The sequence below is a fragment of the Calonectris borealis genome, unplaced genomic scaffold (genome assembly GCF_964195595.1).
Source record: "Calonectris borealis unplaced genomic scaffold, bCalBor7.hap1.2 HAP1_SCAFFOLD_133, whole genome shotgun sequence".
Classification (NCBI taxonomy): Eukaryota; Metazoa; Chordata; class Aves; order Procellariiformes; family Procellariidae; genus Calonectris; species Calonectris borealis.
This window is the reverse complement of record NW_027441520.1, coordinates 77,320-95,476: the sequence shown is the minus strand read 5'-3', so window position 1 is coordinate 95,476 and position 18,157 is coordinate 77,320. Positions and strand designations below refer to the sequence as shown.

Below are 18,157 nucleotides of genomic sequence, written 5' to 3'. Positions count from 1 at the left end.
CGCAGTGACAGGCCAGCGCAGCGTCAGCTCCGCGGGTTTATTGTGTGGCGGGTGTCCCTGTGTCACCGGGTGTCCCCGTGTCACCGTCACTCGCTGGTGGCAGCTGCCGCCTCCCGCTGCCGGAGCCGCTTCTGGCGCTGGAGCAGCCGCCGCTCGCGCTCGAACTCCTTCATGCGCATCACGTAGCTGGGGACAGGCGTGTCACCCCCGCGTCACCGGGGCCACCGCCCCACCGGGGGACACCCCGGGGGGGGGGGACACCGTGGGGACAGGGACACAGTGGGAATGGAGGGGGCCATGGGACAGGGAGCCCCAGAGGTCACCGCGGCGTCCCCAACCCCGGCCCTCTGTCCCCTCACTCCCGGTCTCTGTCACCTCCCACTGACGTGTCCCTCCTGTCCCCCCCAGTGTCCCCCCCCGTCCCAGTGTTCCCCCATGTCCCCCCGTCCCCCCCGCCGTGTCCCCTGTCCCCATCCCTCTGTCTCCGTGTCCCCCATCCCCCCATCTCTCTACAGCTGCATCCCCGTGTCCCCACGTCCCCTCATGTCCCCATGTCACTTCATGTCCCCCGTGTCCCCATGTGCCCCCCACGTCCTTCCTGTGTTCTGGTGTCGCCCCTATGTGTGTGTGTCCCCCCCTTGTGTCCCCACGCCCCCCCCCCCATGTCCCCCCTGTGTCCCGGTGTCCCCATGTCCCCCCCATGTCCCCCCTGTGTTCCGGTGTCCCCATGTCCCCCCGGTGTCCCCCCTGTGTCCCGGTGTCCCCATGTCCCCCCCATGTCCTAGTGTCCCCCTCATGTCCTCCCTATGTCCCCCCCATATCACAGTGTCCCCATGTCCCCCCCAGATCCCGGTGTCCCCATGTCCCCCCCCATGTCCCCCCTGTGTCCCGGTGTCCCCATGTCCCCCCCCACGTCCTTCCTGTGTTCTGGTGTCGCCCCTATGTCCCCCCCTCCCCGGTGTCCCCACACCCGCCCCCCCCGCCACGTCCCCCCGGTGTCCCCATGTCCCCCCCATGTCCTAGTGTCCCCCCCCATGTCCTCCCTATGTCCCCCTCACTGTGTCCCCATGTCCCCCCCAGATCCCGGTGTCCCCATGTCCCCCCCATGTCCCCCCTGTGTCCCGGTGTCCCCATGTCCCCCCCATGTCCTAGTGTCCCCCCCATGTCCTCTCTATGTCCCCCCCATATCACAGTGTCCCCACGTCCCCCCCAGATCCTGGTGTCCCCATGTCCCCCCGGTGTCCCCCCTGTGTCCCGGTGTCCCCATGTCCCCCCCATGTCCTAGTGTCCCCCCCATGTCCTCCCTATGTCCCCCCCATATCACAGTGTCCCCACGTCCCCCCCCATGTTCTCCCTGTGTCCTGGTGTTGCCCCTCTGTCCCCCCCATGTCCCCCCTGTGTCCCGGTGTCCCCATGTCCCCCCCATGTCCTAGTGTCCCCCTCATATCCTCCCTATGTCCCCCCTGTGTCCCGGTGTCCCCATGTCCCCCCCATGTCCCCCCTGTGTCCCAGTGTCCCCATGTCCCCCCCATGTCCCCCCTGTGTCCCGGTGTCCCCATGTCCCCCCCATGTCCCCCCTGTGTCCCAGTGTCCCCATGTCCCCCCCATGTCCCCCCCAGGTCCTGGTGTCCCCATGTCCCCCCCACGTCCTTCCTGTGTTCTGGTGTCACCCCTATGTCCCCCCCCATATCACAGTGTCCCCATGTCCCCCCCATGTCCCCCCCAAGTCCCGGTGTCCCCATGTCCCCCCCACGTCCTTCCTGTGTTCTGGTGTCACCCCTATGTCCCCCCTGTGTCCTGGTGTCCCCATGTCCCCCCCATGTCCTCCCTATGTCCCCCCCATATCACAGTGTCCCCATGTCCCCCCCAGGTCCTGGTGTCCCCATGTCCCCCCCTACCTCCCCCCACCCCCGTACCTCTCCACCCCTCATCCCCCCCCCCCACCCCCCCGTCCCCGCGTCCCCGTCCCCTCGGTACCCCTCATCCCCCCCCCCCACCCCCCCGTCCCCGCGTCCCCGTCCCCGCGGTACTCGCGGTGCTGGCAGGCGTCCCAGGCGTGGCGCAGCCGGCGGCAGCCCCAGGGCAGGGGGAAGGCGTCGCGCTGGCAGCGCAGCAGCCGCAGCAGGTGGTGGGCGCAGAAATCCCGCTGCTCCAGTGGCACCCGGCCCCCCGCCAGCTGCTGCGCCGTGGCCACCATCGCTGTCACCGCGGGGGACACGGGTCAGCGCCGGAGGGGTCGGGGCACCCTGGGGACATCGGCGGGGGACGCGGCCGCGGGGGGGGGGACGTGGGGACGCACGTGGTGCGTGGGGACACGTGGGGGGACACGGCAGGGACGTGGAGTGGGGGACACGGAGGGGTTGGGGACGCAGTGGGTGGCCACTGCGGGGACATCGGCAGCCGTGGGGACACGTGGGGACACGTGGCGAGGACAGGGACCGGGGGATGTGGCTGGAGCGGGGACACAGGGTGGCACGTGGGGACGTCGGCACCCACATGGGGACACAAGGGGACACACAGCGGTGACGTGGACTGGGGGACGCAGAGGGGTTGGGGCCACGGTGGGTGGCCACTGCGGGGACATTGGCAGCCGTGTGGGGACACGTGGCGAGGACGGGGACCGGGGGATGTGGCTGGAGCGTGGACACGGGGTGGCACGTGGGGACATCGGCACCCACACGGGGACACGTGGGGACACGTGGGGGGACACAGTTGGGACGTGGAGTGGGGGACACAGACGGGTTGGGGACACGGTGGGTGGCCACTGCGGGGACATCGGCAGCCGTGGGGACACGTGGGGGGACGTGGGGAGGACGGGGACCGGGGGGTGTGGCTGCAGCGGGGACTCGGGGTGGCACGTGGGGACGTCGGCACCCACACGGGGACACGTGGGGACGCAGCAGGGGTGGGGACACGAGGGGTGTGACAGGGACGGGGACGCGTCAGGCTGCCACCGCAGGGACAGTGGCACCCGCGTGACGTGGGGGGGATGCGAGGGGGACACGCAGGGACACGAGGGGTGACACGTCGGGGACATGAGGGGGACACGCAGGGACACGAGGGGTGACACGTCGGGGACACGAGGGGTGACACGTCAGGGACACAAGGGGTGACACGTCGGGGACACGAGGGGTGACACGTTGGGGACATGAGGGGGACACGCAGGGACACGAGGGGTGACACGTCAGGGACACAAGGGGTGACACGTCGGGGACACGAGGGGTGACACGTCGGGGATATGAGGGGGACACGCAGGGACACGAGGGGTGACACGTCGGGGACACGAGGGGTGACACGTCGGGGACGGGGACCAGGGACGTGGCGGGGCGGGGGGGACACGCCAGGACGGCGGGAGGTGACAAGGGCAGGCGGGGACGGGGACGTGTGACAAGGGCGGCCACGTGCTGGGCACGAGGACACGGGTGGGGAGGGGGCACCACGGGGACAGGGGGTGGGGACACGGGGGGGACGGAGGTGACACGGGCAGACACGGGGGTCACACGGGGGTCACGGGGGGGTCATACGGGGGTCACGGGAGGGTCACGGGGAGTCATGGGGGGGGACACGGGAGGGTCACGGGGGTCACGGGAGGGTCACAGGAGAGTCACGGGGGGGGACACGGGAGAGTCACGGGGGGGACACGGGAGGGTCACGGGAGGGTCACAGGAGAGTCACGGGGGGGGACACGGGAGGGTCACGGGGGTCACGGGAGGGTCACAGGGGAGCCCGGTCCCGCGGGGACACCCCAAGGGCAGCCCCGGGCCGGGCCCTGCGGGGCGGGGCCGGGGCCCGAGCAGGGTCAGCACCGCCCCCGGTGCCCCCCCGGTGTGTGTCCCCCCGCCCCGTGTCCCCCCCGGTGCCGGGACTGACCGCGGGGGGTGCGGTGCGGCAGGCCCAGCTCGGCGGGGAAGGTCGGCATCTGCAGCGGGTCCGGCTCCGTCTCCGCGTCCCCCAGGTAGCGCCGCGCCAGGTGAGCGCCCATCGCCGCCCCGGGACCGGGACCGGAACCGGAAACAGCGGAAACGGAACCCGAAACACCGGGAAACGGAAACACCGGCACCGGGAGCCCGGAACCATCGGAACGGGAATTGAATTAGGTCCGGACCCTAAAGTGGGACGGACCAGGGCAACCGGAAGTGCCCCGCCCCGCCCTCTACCATAGAGGCGGCCGCGGCTGGAGCGGCGCTTCCGCTTCTGGCGCCGCCCTTGTGGGGGGGAGGGTTGGGGGTGCGGGGGGACCTTTGGGGACACGGGGGGGCGTCGGGGACCTTTGGGGACATTTGGGGACCACTGGGGACGGGGGGGGGGCACGGGGGGGTGAGGGCTGTTGGGAACATTGGGGACCGTCAAGGACCTTTGGGGGTGTCAGGGACCTTTGGGGACATTTGGGGACCTTTGGGGCACTGGGGGTGTCAGGAACCCTTGGGGACAGTTGGGGACATTTGGGGACCACCTGGGGCACTGGGGGTGTCAGGAGCGTCGGGGACCCTTGGGATGTTGGGGGACCTTTGGGGACCCTTGGGGACCCTTGGAGGTGTCAGGGGACCTTTGGGGACCCTTGGGGACACTGGGGATGTCGGGGGACCTTTGGGGACCTTTGGGGACCCTTGGGGACACTGGGGATGTCGGGGGACCTTTGGGGACCTTTGGGGACCCTTGGGGACACTGGGGATGTCGGGGGACCTTTGGGGACCTTTGGGGACCCTTGGGATGTCGGGGAACCTTTGGGGACCTTTGGGGACCCTTGGGGACCCTTGGAGGTGTCAGGGGACCTTTGGGGACCTTTGGGGACCCTTGGAGGTGTCAGGGGACCTTTGGGGACCTTTGGGGATCCTTGGGGACACTGGGGATGTTGGGGGACCTTTGGGGACCCTTGGAGGTGTCGGGACCTTTGGGGACCCTTGGGATGTCGGGGAACCTTTGGGGACCCTTGGGGACCCTTGGAGGTGTCAGGGGACCTTTGGGGACCTTTGGGGACCCTTGGGATGTCGGGGGACCTTTGGGGACCTTTGGGGATCCTTGGGGACCCTGGGGATGTCGGGGGACCTTTGGGGACCCTTGGAGGTGTCAGGGGACCTTTGGGGACCCTTGGGGACCCTTGGAGGTGTCAGGAGACCTTTGGGGACCTTTGGGGACACCAGGGACAGGGGGAGCCGCGGAGATGCCAGGGATATTTGGGGACGCTGGGGAGACTTGTTGGGGACCAGTGGGACATTTGGGGACCATCAGGGACCCCTGGGGGTGACATTGACCCTTGGGGACCCTTGGAGATGGCCGGGGTCTTTGGGGACATTTGGGGACACTGGGGAGACCGTTGGGCATCAGTGGGACGCTTGGGGACACTTGGGGACACTTGGGGACAGCTGTGTCACCCCCCCCCGGCGCCAGGGAGGGCACCGGGGTGGGGACGGGGACCCCGAAATGGGGACACGGGTGCTGACAGGGACCCTGGGGGGGGGGACAGGGACACCAGGGTGGGGACGTGGGGGACACTGGGAGCCACTGGGATGGCCTGGGCCCCCAAACTGCCCCCCCCCCGCGACCTTTGCCCCCTGACCCCTGCCCTTTGCCCCCAGGGCGGCGGTTCAGGGCGGAGGGCGTGGCCCCAGGAGTGGCCCCAGTGTCCCCCCCCCCCCCCGCCCCAAGTGTCCCCAAGTGACCCCCCCATCCCCCACAGTGTCACCCGATGTCACCTCCGGGCACCCCCAAATGCCCCCCCCCCCGTCCCCTGTGCCCCAGGGTGTCCCCAAGAGTGACCCCAAATGTCCCCTGGTCACCCCCATGGCCCCCCCGGTGTCCCCAGGGGTCCCCCCCATCCCCCGCACCCCGCTGCTCCCCCCCGCGCCCCCCCCGTGTCCCCCAGGGTCACACACGAGGTTCATTGTCACCGCGACCAGCCCGAGCGGGGGGGGGGTCCCCAAGGGGGGGGTCCCAAGTGGGGGGGTCCTGGGGGGTTCTGCGGGGGAGGGGTATCCCTGGGGGTCCCCAAGGGGGGGGGAGGGGGGGTCAGCAGCCCCAGGGCCACTCGCAGACCCCCCCCCCGGGGGGCCATGGCCACCCAGTCCTCCCCTCCCCCCACCTTGTCCGGCTGCCCCCAGCGCCAGTTCCTGGGGGGGTCAGGGGGCCCCCCCCCACCCCCCAACCCCCAGACCCAACCCATAACCTCCATAAAGACCCCCCCATAGCCCCCCACCACCCCCATGACCCCCAAGCTCCCCCATAGCACCCCAAAGACCCCCACGGGACCCCCACGAACTCCCCACAGCACCCCAAGGACCCCCACGGGACCCCCACGGACCCCCCACAGCACCCCAAGGACCCCCACGGGACCCCCACGGACCCCCACAGCACCCCAAGGACCCCCACGGACCCCCACGGACCCCCACAGCACCCCAAAGACCCCCACGGGACCCCCACGGACCCCTCACAGCACCCCAAGGACCCCCACGGGACCCCCACGGACCCCCACAGCACCCCAAAGACCCCCACGGGACCCCCACGGACCCCTCACAGCACCCCAAAGACCCCCACGGGACCCCCACGGACCCCCACAGCACCCCACGGACCCCCACGGGACCCCCACGGACCCCCACAGCACCCCAAAGACCCCCACGGGACCCCCATGGACCCCCCACAGCACCCCAAGGACCCCCACGGGACCCCCACGGTCCCCCCACAGCACCCCAAGGACCCCGACGGGACCCCCACGGACCCCCACAGCACCCCAAGGACCCCCACGGGACCCCCACGGACCCCCACAGCACCCCAGGTCAGGCACCCCCAGCGACCCGGGCGTCCTGGCCCCACAGCACCCAGGTGTCAGACCCCCACCCATGGGTGCCCACCCGCCCGTGGGGGTCCCCGATGAGGTCACCCATGTCACGTCATGTCACCCACTGCCACCCACTATAACCCGCTGCCACCCGCTGTCACCCGCTGCCACCCGCTGTCACCTGTTGTCACCCACTGCCACCCGCTGTCACCCACTGCCACCCGCTGTCACCCGCTGCCACCCGCTGTCACCTGTTGTCACCCACTGCCACCCGCTGTCACCCACTGCCACCCGCTGTCACCTGCTGCCACCCGCTGTCACCCGCTCCCACCATCACCCACTGTCACCCGCTGCCTCCCACTGTCACCTACTGCCGCCCACTGTGACTGTCACCCGCTCTCACCCACTGACACCCTCTGTCACCCACTCCCACCCACTGCCACCAACAACTGCTGCCACCTGCTGCCACCCGGTGTCACCCTCTGCCACCCACTGACACCCATTGCCACCTGCTGCCACCCGGTGTCACCCACTGTCACCCTCTGCCACCCACTGACACCGTCACCCACTGACACCTGCTCCCACCCAGCGCCACCCGCTGTCACCCGCTGCTGCCCAGTGACACCCACTGACACCCGCTGTCACCCGATGACACCCGTCTGTCACCCACTGCCACCCCTGTCCCCTCCTGTCCCCTATGGCCACCCGCTGTCACAGCCCGGCCCCCCCGACCCCCCCGTGTCCCCGTCCCCATCCCCCGCCCGCAGCAGGCCGAGCCCCGGGGGGACCCTGACGCCCCACGGCCACCCCCTGCCTGCGGGGACAAGGGGACAAGGGACACCGGTCAGCGGGGGGGGGGGACACAGGGGGCTGCCACCCCCGCCCCCCCGCCCGGCCCTGTCCCATGGGTGCAGCGAGTGCGTCCGGGCTCAGCCGGTGACACCCCAGGGCCACCAACACCCCCCCCCCGCCTTGGGGACGTCACCTCCCCCCCTTGGGGACACGGGCCACCAGGTGCCAGCGCTGCACTTTGGGGGGAGGACGTGGCTTTGGGGGACAGGGCGCGGCCACCCGGCATGTGACAGGGTGGGCACCCAGGGGTGGGGACAGGGCGGTGGCACCCAGTGTCCCCAGGGGACCGCCCGGTGTCCCCAGGGACCAGCCTGGTGTCCCCAAGGGGACAGGGACCCCCCAGTGTCCCCAAGGACCAGCCCTGGTGTCCCCAAGGGGACAGGGACCCCCCGGTGTCCCCAAGGACCAGCCCTGGTGTCCCCAAGGAGATAGGGGACACCCTGGTGTCCCCAAGGACCAACCCTGGTGTCCCCAAGGGGACAGGGACACCCCGGTGTCCCCAAGGACCAGCCCTGGTGTCCCCAAGGAGATAGGGGACACCCCGGTGTCCCCCAGGACCAACCCTGGTGTCCCCAAGGGGACAGGGACCCCCCAGTGTCCCCAAGGACGAGCCCTGGTGTCCCCAAGGGGACAGGGACCCCCCGGTGTCCCCAAGGACCAGCCCTGGTGTCCCCAAGGGGACAGGGACCCCCCGGTGTCCCCAAGGACCAGCTCAGTGTCCCCAAGGGGACAGGGGACACCCCACATCCCCAGGAGGGACAAGGGAGAGGGTTTGGGGACACCACCTGTCCCCACCACAGCCCCAAAGTCCCCGAGGAGGGGAGGGGACAGTGCCACTGCAGAGGGACGGGAGCCACCTCGGGGTGTCCCCAAGCCCCCAGTGACAAGCTGAGGGACACCAGAGGGACAGGGACCAGCCTGAATGTCCCCAAGAGACACCAAGGGCCATCGGGGGGGACAAGGGACAGTGGCGAGGGACACCAAGTAGCCCCCAGTGTCCCCACGGGAGGCCAAAGGCCACCAAGAGGGACAAGGGACGGTGTCTGGGGACCCAAACCAGCCCCAGGATGTCCCCAACCCCCCCAAGAAAGACCCAAGGGCCACCAGGAGGGACAAGAGACGGTTTATAGTGACACCAAGCAACTTGAGTGTCCCCAAGAGACACCAAGGGCCACCACGAGGGACAAGGGACGGCGGTGAGGGACCCCAACCACCTCCAACGTCCCCAAGGGTGGCCAAGGGACGTCAAGAAGGACAAGGGACGGTGGTGAGGGACCTCAACCACTCCCAGTGTCCCCAGGGGAGGACAGGGGCCATCAGGAGGGACAAGGGATAACGGTGAGGGACCCCAACCACCTCCAACATCCCCAAGGGTGGCCAAGGGCCATCACAAGGGACAAGGGACGGTGGTGAGGGACCCCAACCCCCTCCAACGTCCCCAAGGGTGGCCAAGGGCCATTACAAGGGACAAGGGACGGTGGTGAGGGACCCCAACCACCTCCAACGTCCCCAGGGGAGGACAGGAGTCACCAGGAGGGACGAGGAACGGTGATGAAGGACCCCAACCACCTCCAACGTCCCCAAGGGTGGCCAAGGGATGTCAAGAAGGACAAGGGACGGTGGTGAGGGACCTCAACCACTCCCAGTGTCCCCAGGGGAGGACAGGGGCCACCAGGAGGGACGAGGGATAACGGTGAGGGACCCCAACCACCTCCAACGTCCCCAGGGGAGGACAGGAGCCATCAGGAGGGACAAGGGACAGCGGTGAGGGACCTCAACCACTCCCAGTGTCCCCAGGGGAGGACAGGAGCCACCAGGAGGGACAAGGGACGGTGATGAAGGACCCCAACCCCCTCCAACGTCCCCAGGGGAGGACAGGGGCCACCAGGAGAGACGAGGGATAACGGTGAGGGACCCCAACCACCTCCAACATCCCCAAGGGTGGCCAAGGGCCATCAGGAAGGACAAGGGACGGTGGTGAGGGACCTCAACCACCTCCAACGTCCCAAGGGTGGCCAAGGGACGTCAGGAGGAACAAGGACCAGTGGTGAGGGACCCCAGCCATCTCCAGCGTCCCCAAGGGTGGCCAAGGGACGTCAAGAAGGACAAGGGACGGTGATGAAGGACCCCAACCCCCTCCAACGTCCCCAGGGGAGGACAGGGGCCATCAGGAGGGACAAGGGACGGTGATGAAGGACCCCAACCCCCTCCAACGTCCCCAAGGGTGGCCAAGGGCCATTACAAGGGACAAGGGACGGTGGTGAGGGACCCCAACCCCCTCCAACGTCCCCAGGGGAGGACAGGAGCCACCAGGAGGGACAACGGACCCCCTCAACGCCCCTCCAGGCTCTTGTCCCGGGCGATGACGGCCTCCTCGAACTTGATCATGAGGGTGGTGCCCTTGTGCCAATGGGCGCTGACCTTGGCCGGGAAACCGCTGGCGGCCAGGACGGCCTCCACCAGGCCGGCGGTGAAGGCGGCGCAGTTGAGGGTGCTGTTCTCCTTGGGCACCGAGATGAAGGTGTTGACCAAGGGCTCCTTCTCGATGACGTAGTAGGTCTTGTCGTCGTCGTTGGCCTGTTCCAGCTTGTCGGCCTCTTTGCCGAAGAGCGCGCGCCAAACCGGGCCTTTGACGAAGAGGAGGACGTTGAGGACCTTCGTCTCTCGTCGCCCGCTCTTCTCCCGGGCCACCAAAGCATCCAGGACGCGAAGGCCCACTTGGTGGCCCAGGCGGGCCAGCTTGGCTTGCAGCTCGGCCACCGAGTAGACGCGGTTCTGGCAGTACTGGACCAGCTCGGAGAAGAGGAGGGCGAAGGCGCTGAGGCTCACCTCCCCCCGCGGGCGGGCCAGCGCCCGCTCCAGCAGCGGGGACTTGCCCCGGGTGAAACGGGCGTCCATGGGGCTGGGGGGAGAGAAGGGGGTCGGGGGGGTGGGGGGGGGGGCGGGGGGGGGGGGGCGGGGAGGGGGCTGGGGGGGGCGGGGAGGGCTCTGGGGGGGGCTGGGGGGGGGCGGGGGGGGGCGGGGAGGGGGCTGGGGGGGCGGGGAGGGCTCTGGGGGGGGCCTGGGGGGTGTTAGAGGGGGGCGGGGAGGGGGCTGGGGGGGGGCTGGGGGGTGTTGGGGGGGCAGGGAGGGGGCTGGGGGGGCTGGGGGGGACGGGGAGGGGGCTGGGGGGGGCTGGGGGGTGTTGGGGGGGGCGGGGAGGGGGCTGGGGGGGGCAGGGAGGGGGCTGGGGGGGGCAGGGGGGTGTTAGAGGGGGGCGGGGAGGGGGCTGGGGGGGGCGGGGAGGGGGCTGGAGGGGGCTGGGGGGTGTTAGAGGGGGGCGGGGAGGGGGCTGGGGGGGCTGGGGGGGGCGGGGAGGGGGCTGGAGGGGGCTGGGGGGTGTTAGAGGGGGGCGGGGAGGGGGCTGGGGGGGCTGGGGGGTGTTAGAGGGGGGCGGGGAGGGGGCTGGGGGGGCTGGGGGGTGTTAGAGGGGGGCGGGGAGGGGGCTGGGGGGGGCGGGGAGGGGGCTGGAGGGTGTTAGAGGGGGGCGGGGAGGGGGCTGGGGGGGCTGGGGGGTGTTAGAGGGGGGCGGGGAGGGGGCTGGGGGGGCGCAGGGGGGGCCTGGGGGGTGTTGGGGGGGGTGGGGAGGGGGCTGGGGGGGGCAGGGAAGGCTCTGGGGGGACCTGGGGGGTGTTAGAGGGGGGCAGGGAGGGGGCTGGGGGGTGTTGGGGGGGCGGGGAGGGGGCTGGGGGGTCGCAGGGGGGGCTGGGGGGTGTTGGGAGGGGCAGGGAGGGGGCTGGGGGGGCTGGGGGGTGTTAGAGGGGGGCGGGGAGGGGGCTGGGGGGGCGCAGGGGGGGCCTGGGGGGTGTTGGGGGGGGGCGGGGAGGGGGCTGGGGGTGGGCTGGGGGGGCAGGGAGGGCTCTGGGGGGACCTGGGGGGTGTTAGAGGGGGGCAGGGAGGGGGCTGGGGGGGGGCTGGGGGGGCGCAGGGGGGGCCTGGGGGGTGTTGGGGGGGGCAGGGAGGGGGCTGGGGGGGGCTGGGGGGTGTTAGAGGGGGGCGGGGAGGGGGCTGGGGGGGGCTGGGGGGTGTTAGAGGGGGGCGGGGGCTGGGGGGGCGCAGGGGGGGCCTGGGGGGTGTTGAGGGGAGGCAGGGAGGGGGCTGGGGGGGGCTGGGGGCGCAGGGGGGTTCTGGGGGGGCTCAGGAGGTGGTGGAGGGGGGCGGGGGGGTGGTAGAGGGGGGCAGGGGGGGTTGGGGGGCTCAGGGGGTGGTGGAGGGGGGCGGGGGGGTGGTAGAGAGCTGGGGGGCGGTCGGAGGGGCCGGGGGGTGTTGGGGGGTGGGGGGCAGCTGGGGGGGGGGAGTCGCCCAAGAGGCTTTGGGGGGGGGGGGCACCCCGGGAGCGCGGGGCGGGGCGGCACCCAGGGTGGGGGAGGGGGCACCCGTCAGGGCTCGGGGGGGAAGGGCACCCAGCAGGGACCCCGGGGGGGGGGGGGGCCATGGAGGGGGAGGATCGGGCCCGCCCAGACCTCCCCCCCTCCCCCCCCCCCGGCCCCCCCGGTACCGACCCCTCCGCCGGCCGCTCCCCGCTCCCGCTTTACGGCCGAGACCGTCGCAAAAGCGCCGCGCGGCCGCCGCAAGGGGCGCGGGGGGGGGCGGTGCCGCGTCGCCCGGGGCAACCGCGGGGCGGGGTCAGGAACCGGGCGGGGCTTGGGCGGCGGGGGCGGGGCCAGAGGAGGCGCTGCGGGGCGCTGCGGGGCGCTAGGGGGCGCCAGGGGCACTGGGGGCACTGGGGGCACTGGGGGGACTGGGGGGGCACTGAGGGGCACTGGGGGCACTGGGGGGACTGGGGGGACTGGGGGGGTGCTGGGGGGCACTGGGGGGACTGGGGGGACTGGGGGGGTGCTGGGGGGGCACTGGGGGGCACTGGGGGGACTGGGGGGACTGGGGGGGCACTGGGGGCACTGGGGGCACTGGGGGGACTGGGGGGGCACTGGGGGCACTGGGGGCACTGGGGGGACTGGGGGCACTGGGGGCACTGGGGGTCACTGGGGGGGCACTGGGGGGACTGGGGGCACTGGGGGCACTGGGGGGACTGGGGGGACTGGGGGGCACTGGGGGGGCACTGGGGGTCACTGGGGGGGCACTGGGGGGACTGGGGGCACTGGGGGCACTGGGGGGTACTGGGGGGACTGGGGGGGCACTGGGAGGACTGGGGGGACTGGGGGGACTGGGGGCACTGGGGGGCATTGGGGGGACTGGGGGGGCACTGGGAGGACTGGGGGGACTGGGGGCACTGGGGGGCACTGGGGGGACTGGGGGGCACTGGGGGCACTGGGGGGCACTGGGGGGACTGGGGGGGCACTGGGAGGACTGGGGGGACTGGGGGGACTGGGGGCACTGGGGGGCACTGGGGGCACTGGGGGCACTGGGGGGACTGGGGGCACTGGGGGCACTGGGGGGCACTGGGGGGACTGGGGGGGCACTGGGAGGACTGGGGGGACTGGGGGCACTGGGGGGCACTGGGGGGACTGGGGGGACTGGGGGGGTGCTGGGGGGGCACTGGGGGGACTGGGGGGACTGGGGGGCACTGGGGGCACTGGGGGGGTGCTGGGGGGGCACTGGGGGGACTGGGGGGACTGGGGGGCACTGGGGGCACTGGGGGGCACTGGGGGGACTGGGGGGACTGGGGGGGTGCTAGGGGGGCACTGGGGGCACTGGGGGCACTGGGGGGACTGGGGGCACTGGGGGGCACTGGGGGCACTGGGGGGACTGGGGGGACTGGGGGCACTGGGGGGCACTGGGGGGACTGGGGGGGTGCTGGGGGGGCACTGGGGGGCACTGGGGGGACTGGGGGGACTGGGGGGGTGCTGGGGGGGCACTGGGGGGCACTGGGGGGACTGGGGGACTGGGGGGGCACTGGGGGGCACTCGGGGGACTCGGGGGGCACTGGGGGGCACTGGGGGGACTGGGGGGCACTGGGGGGGCACTGGGGGGGCACTGGGAGGACTGGGGGGGCGCTGGGGGGCACTGGGGGGACTGGGAGGGACTGGGGGGGACTGGGGGGGCACTGGGGGGGCACTGGGGGAACTGGGGGGACTGGGGGGGCACTGGGGGGGTGCTGGGGGGGCACTGGGGGGCACTGGGGGGACTGGGGGACTGGGGGGGCACTGGGGGGCACTCGGGGGACTCGGGGAGCACTGGGGGACACTGGGGGGGCACTGGGGGGGCACTGGGAGGACTGGGGGGGTGCTGGGGGTCACTGGGGGGACTGGGAGGGACTGGGGGGGTGCTGGGGGGGCACTGGGGGGGACTGGGGGGCACTGGGGGGACCGGGGGGGCGCTGGGGGTCACTGGGGGGACTGGGAGGGACTGGGGGGGACTGGGGCGGCACTGGGGGGGCACTGGGAGGACTGGGGGTCGCTGGGGGGGCACGGGGGGGACTGGGAGGGACTGGGGGGGACTGGGGAGGCACTGGGAGGACCGGGGGTTGCTGGGGGGGCACTGGGGGGACTAGGAGGGACTGGGGAGGACTGGGGGGACTGGGGGGGACTGGGGGGGCACTGGGTGGACTGGGGAGGACTGAGGAACTGGGAGGACTGAGGGGGGGCACTGGGGGGACCTGGTGGCGTTGGGGGTGGTTCTGGGCAGGGACTGGGGACACTGGGGGGCACTGGCGGGGACTGGGGACACCAGAGGGACAGGGAGGGGACACTGGGGACACGGGGAGCACTGGGGGGGGGGTAACTGGGGACACTGGAGGAGTCTGGGGGAGCACTAAGGAGGGCACTGGGGGGGTAACTGGGGACACTGGGGGCTAAGTGAGGACACCAGATGGGGACTGGTGAGGGACTGGGGGGTAGCTGGGGACACTGGAGGGACACCAGGGGACACTGGGGGACACCAGGGGGACACTGGGGGGCACTGGGGATACTAGGGGGGCACTGAGGAGGTAACTGGGGGACACCAGGGGGTAACTGGGGTCACTGGGGGGTAACTGGAAGAGCACTGGGGGACATTGGGTGGTACTTGGGGACATCGGGGGGACACTGGGGGGTAACTGGGGGCACTGGGAGGGGTAATTGGGGACACGGGGGGGACATTTGGGATACAGGGAACAGAAGGGACCCTGGGTGGGAACTGGTGGGTACTGGGGGACACTGGGGGTGGCACTGGAGGATACTTGGGGACACAGGGGGGACATTGGGGGGCACTGGGGGATAACTGGGGACACTGGGGGACACTTGGGGACATGGGGGGGCCACCAGGGGACAGAGGAGACCCTGGGGAGTAACTGGGGGGTACTGGGGGACACTGGAGTGGCACTGGGGATAACTGGGGACACTGGGGGACACCGGGGGGGGGCACTGGAGGATACTTGGGGACACGGGGGGGACATTGGAGGTTGTGGGGGCCACCAGGGGACACTGGGGGATAACTGGGGACACTGGGGAAACATTGGGAGACTCTTGGGGACAGAGGAGACCCTGGGGGCACTGGGGAGACACTGGGGGGAAACTGGGGGGCACTGGGGGCGGACACCAGGGGATATGGGGGACACTGGGAGTAACTGGGAGTACTGGGAGGGGCACTGAGGGGGTACTTGGGGACACAGGGGGACATTGGGGGGACATGGGGGGACACACGGCGGGGCAGAGGAGACCCTGGGGGGCACTGGGGGACACTGGGGGGCACTGGGAGGGGACACCGTGACGACCCCAGCGCCCACCTGGGGCGGTGGCACCAGAGCAAGGGGGGCCCGGGGGGCACCCATGGGTGGGGGGGGGACACAGGGTGCTGCCCCCCCCGGTGTCACCCCTTGTCCCCAGGGTCCAGCCGCACCCTGACCCTGCGGAGGCGGGGGAGGGGCTGGATCGGGCCCTGCGCCCCCCGGTGATGGGTGCCCCCCCCCCCAGCACCCACTGGGGGGTCCGGCCCCCCCCGCATTGGGGGGGGGGGGGAGGGGGGAATTATGGGTGCAATTAAGAGCCATTTAGTTAATTGCTCGCGGCTGCCAGGGGGGGATTGGGGACACGGCGGGGGCGGGGGGGCTCCCCCCTACCCATTCCCCTCCCCCCCCTCGCGACACCCGCCCCCGCCCCCACCCCCCCGCTGGGAGCCTGCGGCACCCATGGGTGCCCGGAGCACCCACAGCACCCCTGAACAGCACAGGGCACCCCACAGCACCCACGGGCACCCCCGGGCACCCCACAGCACCTGTGGGTACCCCAAAAGACCCATAGACACCCGGAGCACCCACGGGCACCCCACAGCACCCGTGGGTACCCCACAGCACGCGTGGGTACCCCAAAAGACCCATAGACACCCGGAGCACCCACGGGCACCCCACAGCACCCGTGGGTACCCCACAGCACGCGTGGGTACCCCAAAAGACCCATAGACACCCGGAGCACCCATGGGCATCCCTGGGCACCCCACAGCACCCACGGGCACCCCAAAAGTCCCATAGACACCCTGAGCACCCCAGAGCACCCACAGGTACCCAGGAGCACCCCACAGCACCCATGGACACCCCACAGCACCCCTAGGCACCCCAAGCACCCACGGGTACCCAGAGATCCCACGGACACCCTAGAGGACCCCACAGCACCCACGGGCACCCCAAAAGACCCACAGACACCTGGAGCATCCACGGACACCCCAGAGCACCCCAGAGCACCCGTGGGCACCCACAGCACCCCATAGCACTCATGGGCACCCACGGCACCCATGGGCACCCCAAAAGACCCACGGACACCTAGAGCACCCACGGGCACCCCACAGCACCCCTAGGCATCCTGAGCACCCACGGGTACCCAGAGCCCCCATGGGCACCCCAGAACACCCCACAGCACCCACGGGCACCCCAAAAGACCCATAGAGACCCAGAGCACCCACGGGCACCCAGAGCTCTCACGGGCACCCCACAGCACCCCTAGGCAACCCAAGCACCCACGGGCACCCAGAGCACCCACGGGCACCCCACAGCACCCCAGAGCACCCATGGGCACCCAGAGCACCCCACAGCACTCGTGGGCACCCCACAGCACGCACGGACACCACGAGCACCCCAAAACACCCCACAGCACTCACGGACACCCAGAGCCCCCACGTGCACCCCACAGCACCCACAAACACCCAGAGCACCCATGGGTGCCCCCAGCCCCCCCGCACGCCCCGTGCAGCCGTGCCCGTCCCCGTGCTCCCATCGTCCCCCGTGTCCCCCCCCGTGTCCCCCCCCGTGTCCCCCCCCGTGTCCGTGTCCCCCCCCGGCTGATCCGGCTGCGCGGGGGGGGGGCGGGGGTATAAGGCGCGGCGCGGGCTGTGGGTGCTGCACCCACCATGGCCACCCCGGGGGGGACAGCGCCCGGCCACGCGCCCGCAGGGGTGAGGGCACCCGTGGGTGGGGGGCACCCGTGGGGAGGGAGCACCCGTGGGGGGTCACGGAGGGAGGGAGGGGCACCCATAAGTGGGGGTGTTGGGGAGCACAAAGGGGTGTGGGGTGGGCACCCATGGAGGGGGCAGAAATGGGGGGGGGAGCACCCATGGGGGGGCGCAGGGGGTGTTTGGGGGCGCCCGTGGACACGGACACGGGGGGGGTCCCCACTACAGGGGGGTCCCCGGAATGGGGGGGGGGGCCCTCCTAGCGGGGGGGGGTGTCCCCTTTAGGGGGGTCCCCGGATCGGGGGAGTCCCCATTACAGGGGGAGGTCCCCGGCGCAGGAGGGGTCCCCCACTTCTGGGGGGTTGCCCTTGGCAGAGGGGGGGTCCCGGTTTCAGGGGGGTCCCCATGACCGGGGGGGTCCCCCGAACACGGGGGGGTCCCCGGATCTGGGTGTTCCCATTACGGGGGGGGGTCCCCGCTTCAGGGGGGTCCCCATTAAAGGGGGGGATCCCGGCAGCAAAGGGGGTCCCCCCATTTCTGGGGGGTTGCCCTTTGCGGGGGGGGGGCCATAGCAGGGGGTCCCCGTTTCAGGGGGGGTGTCGGATCGGGGGGGGGGTCCCCGTTTCGGGGGGTTCCCCATGACCGGGGGGGGTGTCCCCGCAGCAGGGGGGGTCCCCGGAGCGGGGGGTCCCCCCCGAGCAGGAGGGGTTCTTCTCGCTGCTGAGCTCGGTGCAGGGGACCCGCATGGACGAGCAGCGCTGCAGCCTGGGGGGCGCCGGTGAGGGGACACGGGGGACACGGGGGGACGTGGGGGACACGGGGGGACAGGGGGACACGGGGGGACAGGGGGACACGGGGGGCGCGGGGCAGGGGGGACAGCGAGAACAATGGGGACGGGGGGACATGGAGGGCACCGCTGGTGAGGGGACACGGGGGGGACACGGGGGACAGGGGACACGGGGGGCACGGGGGGCACTGGGGGACCAGAGTGACGGGGGGGCATGGAGGGCACCGCTGGTGAGGGGACACGGGGGGGACACGGGGGACAGAAGACACGGGGGGGACTGGGGGACCAGAGTGGCGGGGGGACATGGAGGGCACCGCTGGAGGGGGACACGGGGATGCCGTGGGTGATGCTGGAGGGGACCGCGGGTGCCGTGGGTGGCCGTGGGTGAT

General features: G+C 72.0%; 2 protein-coding genes and 1 long non-coding RNA gene across 4 annotated transcripts; all 3 read right to left on the bottom strand.

Moving 5' to 3' along the window:
- Positions 1-23: 23 nt before the first annotated feature.
- Positions 24-4,094, bottom strand: NDUFB7 (NADH:ubiquinone oxidoreductase subunit B7). The gene is made up of 3 exons (XM_075139198.1): positions 3,871-4,094; positions 2,031-2,199; positions 24-186 (listed from the first exon to the last, which is right to left on the bottom strand). Exons 1-3 carry the CDS (start codon positions 3,980-3,982, stop codon positions 87-89), a joined length of 381 nt encoding a protein of 126 aa, XP_074995299.1. The 5' UTR covers positions 3,983-4,094; the 3' UTR covers positions 24-86.
- A 4,637-nt stretch (positions 4,095-8,731) lies between these two features.
- On the bottom strand, positions 8,732-9,624 carry LOC142077015 (uncharacterized). Of its 2 annotated transcripts, none has more exons than XR_012671496.1 (2): positions 9,540-9,624; positions 8,732-9,255 (listed from the first exon to the last, which is right to left on the bottom strand). It is a non-coding gene; the product is annotated as an uncharacterized LOC142077015 (long non-coding RNA). The 2 variants fall into 2 exon arrangements; XR_012671495.1 differs by having other exon boundaries at positions 9,327-9,542.
- Positions 9,625-9,641: 17 nt separating this feature from the next.
- Positions 9,642-12,250, bottom strand: TRAPPC5 (trafficking protein particle complex subunit 5). Its single transcript, XM_075139197.1, has 2 exons — positions 12,166-12,250; positions 9,642-10,526 (listed from the first exon to the last, which is right to left on the bottom strand). The coding sequence occupies exon 2, from the start codon at positions 10,520-10,522 to the stop codon at positions 9,956-9,958; it is 567 nt and encodes a 188-aa protein (XP_074995298.1). The 5' UTR covers positions 10,523-10,526; positions 12,166-12,250; the 3' UTR covers positions 9,642-9,955.
- Positions 12,251-18,157: the final 5,907 nt, after the last annotated feature.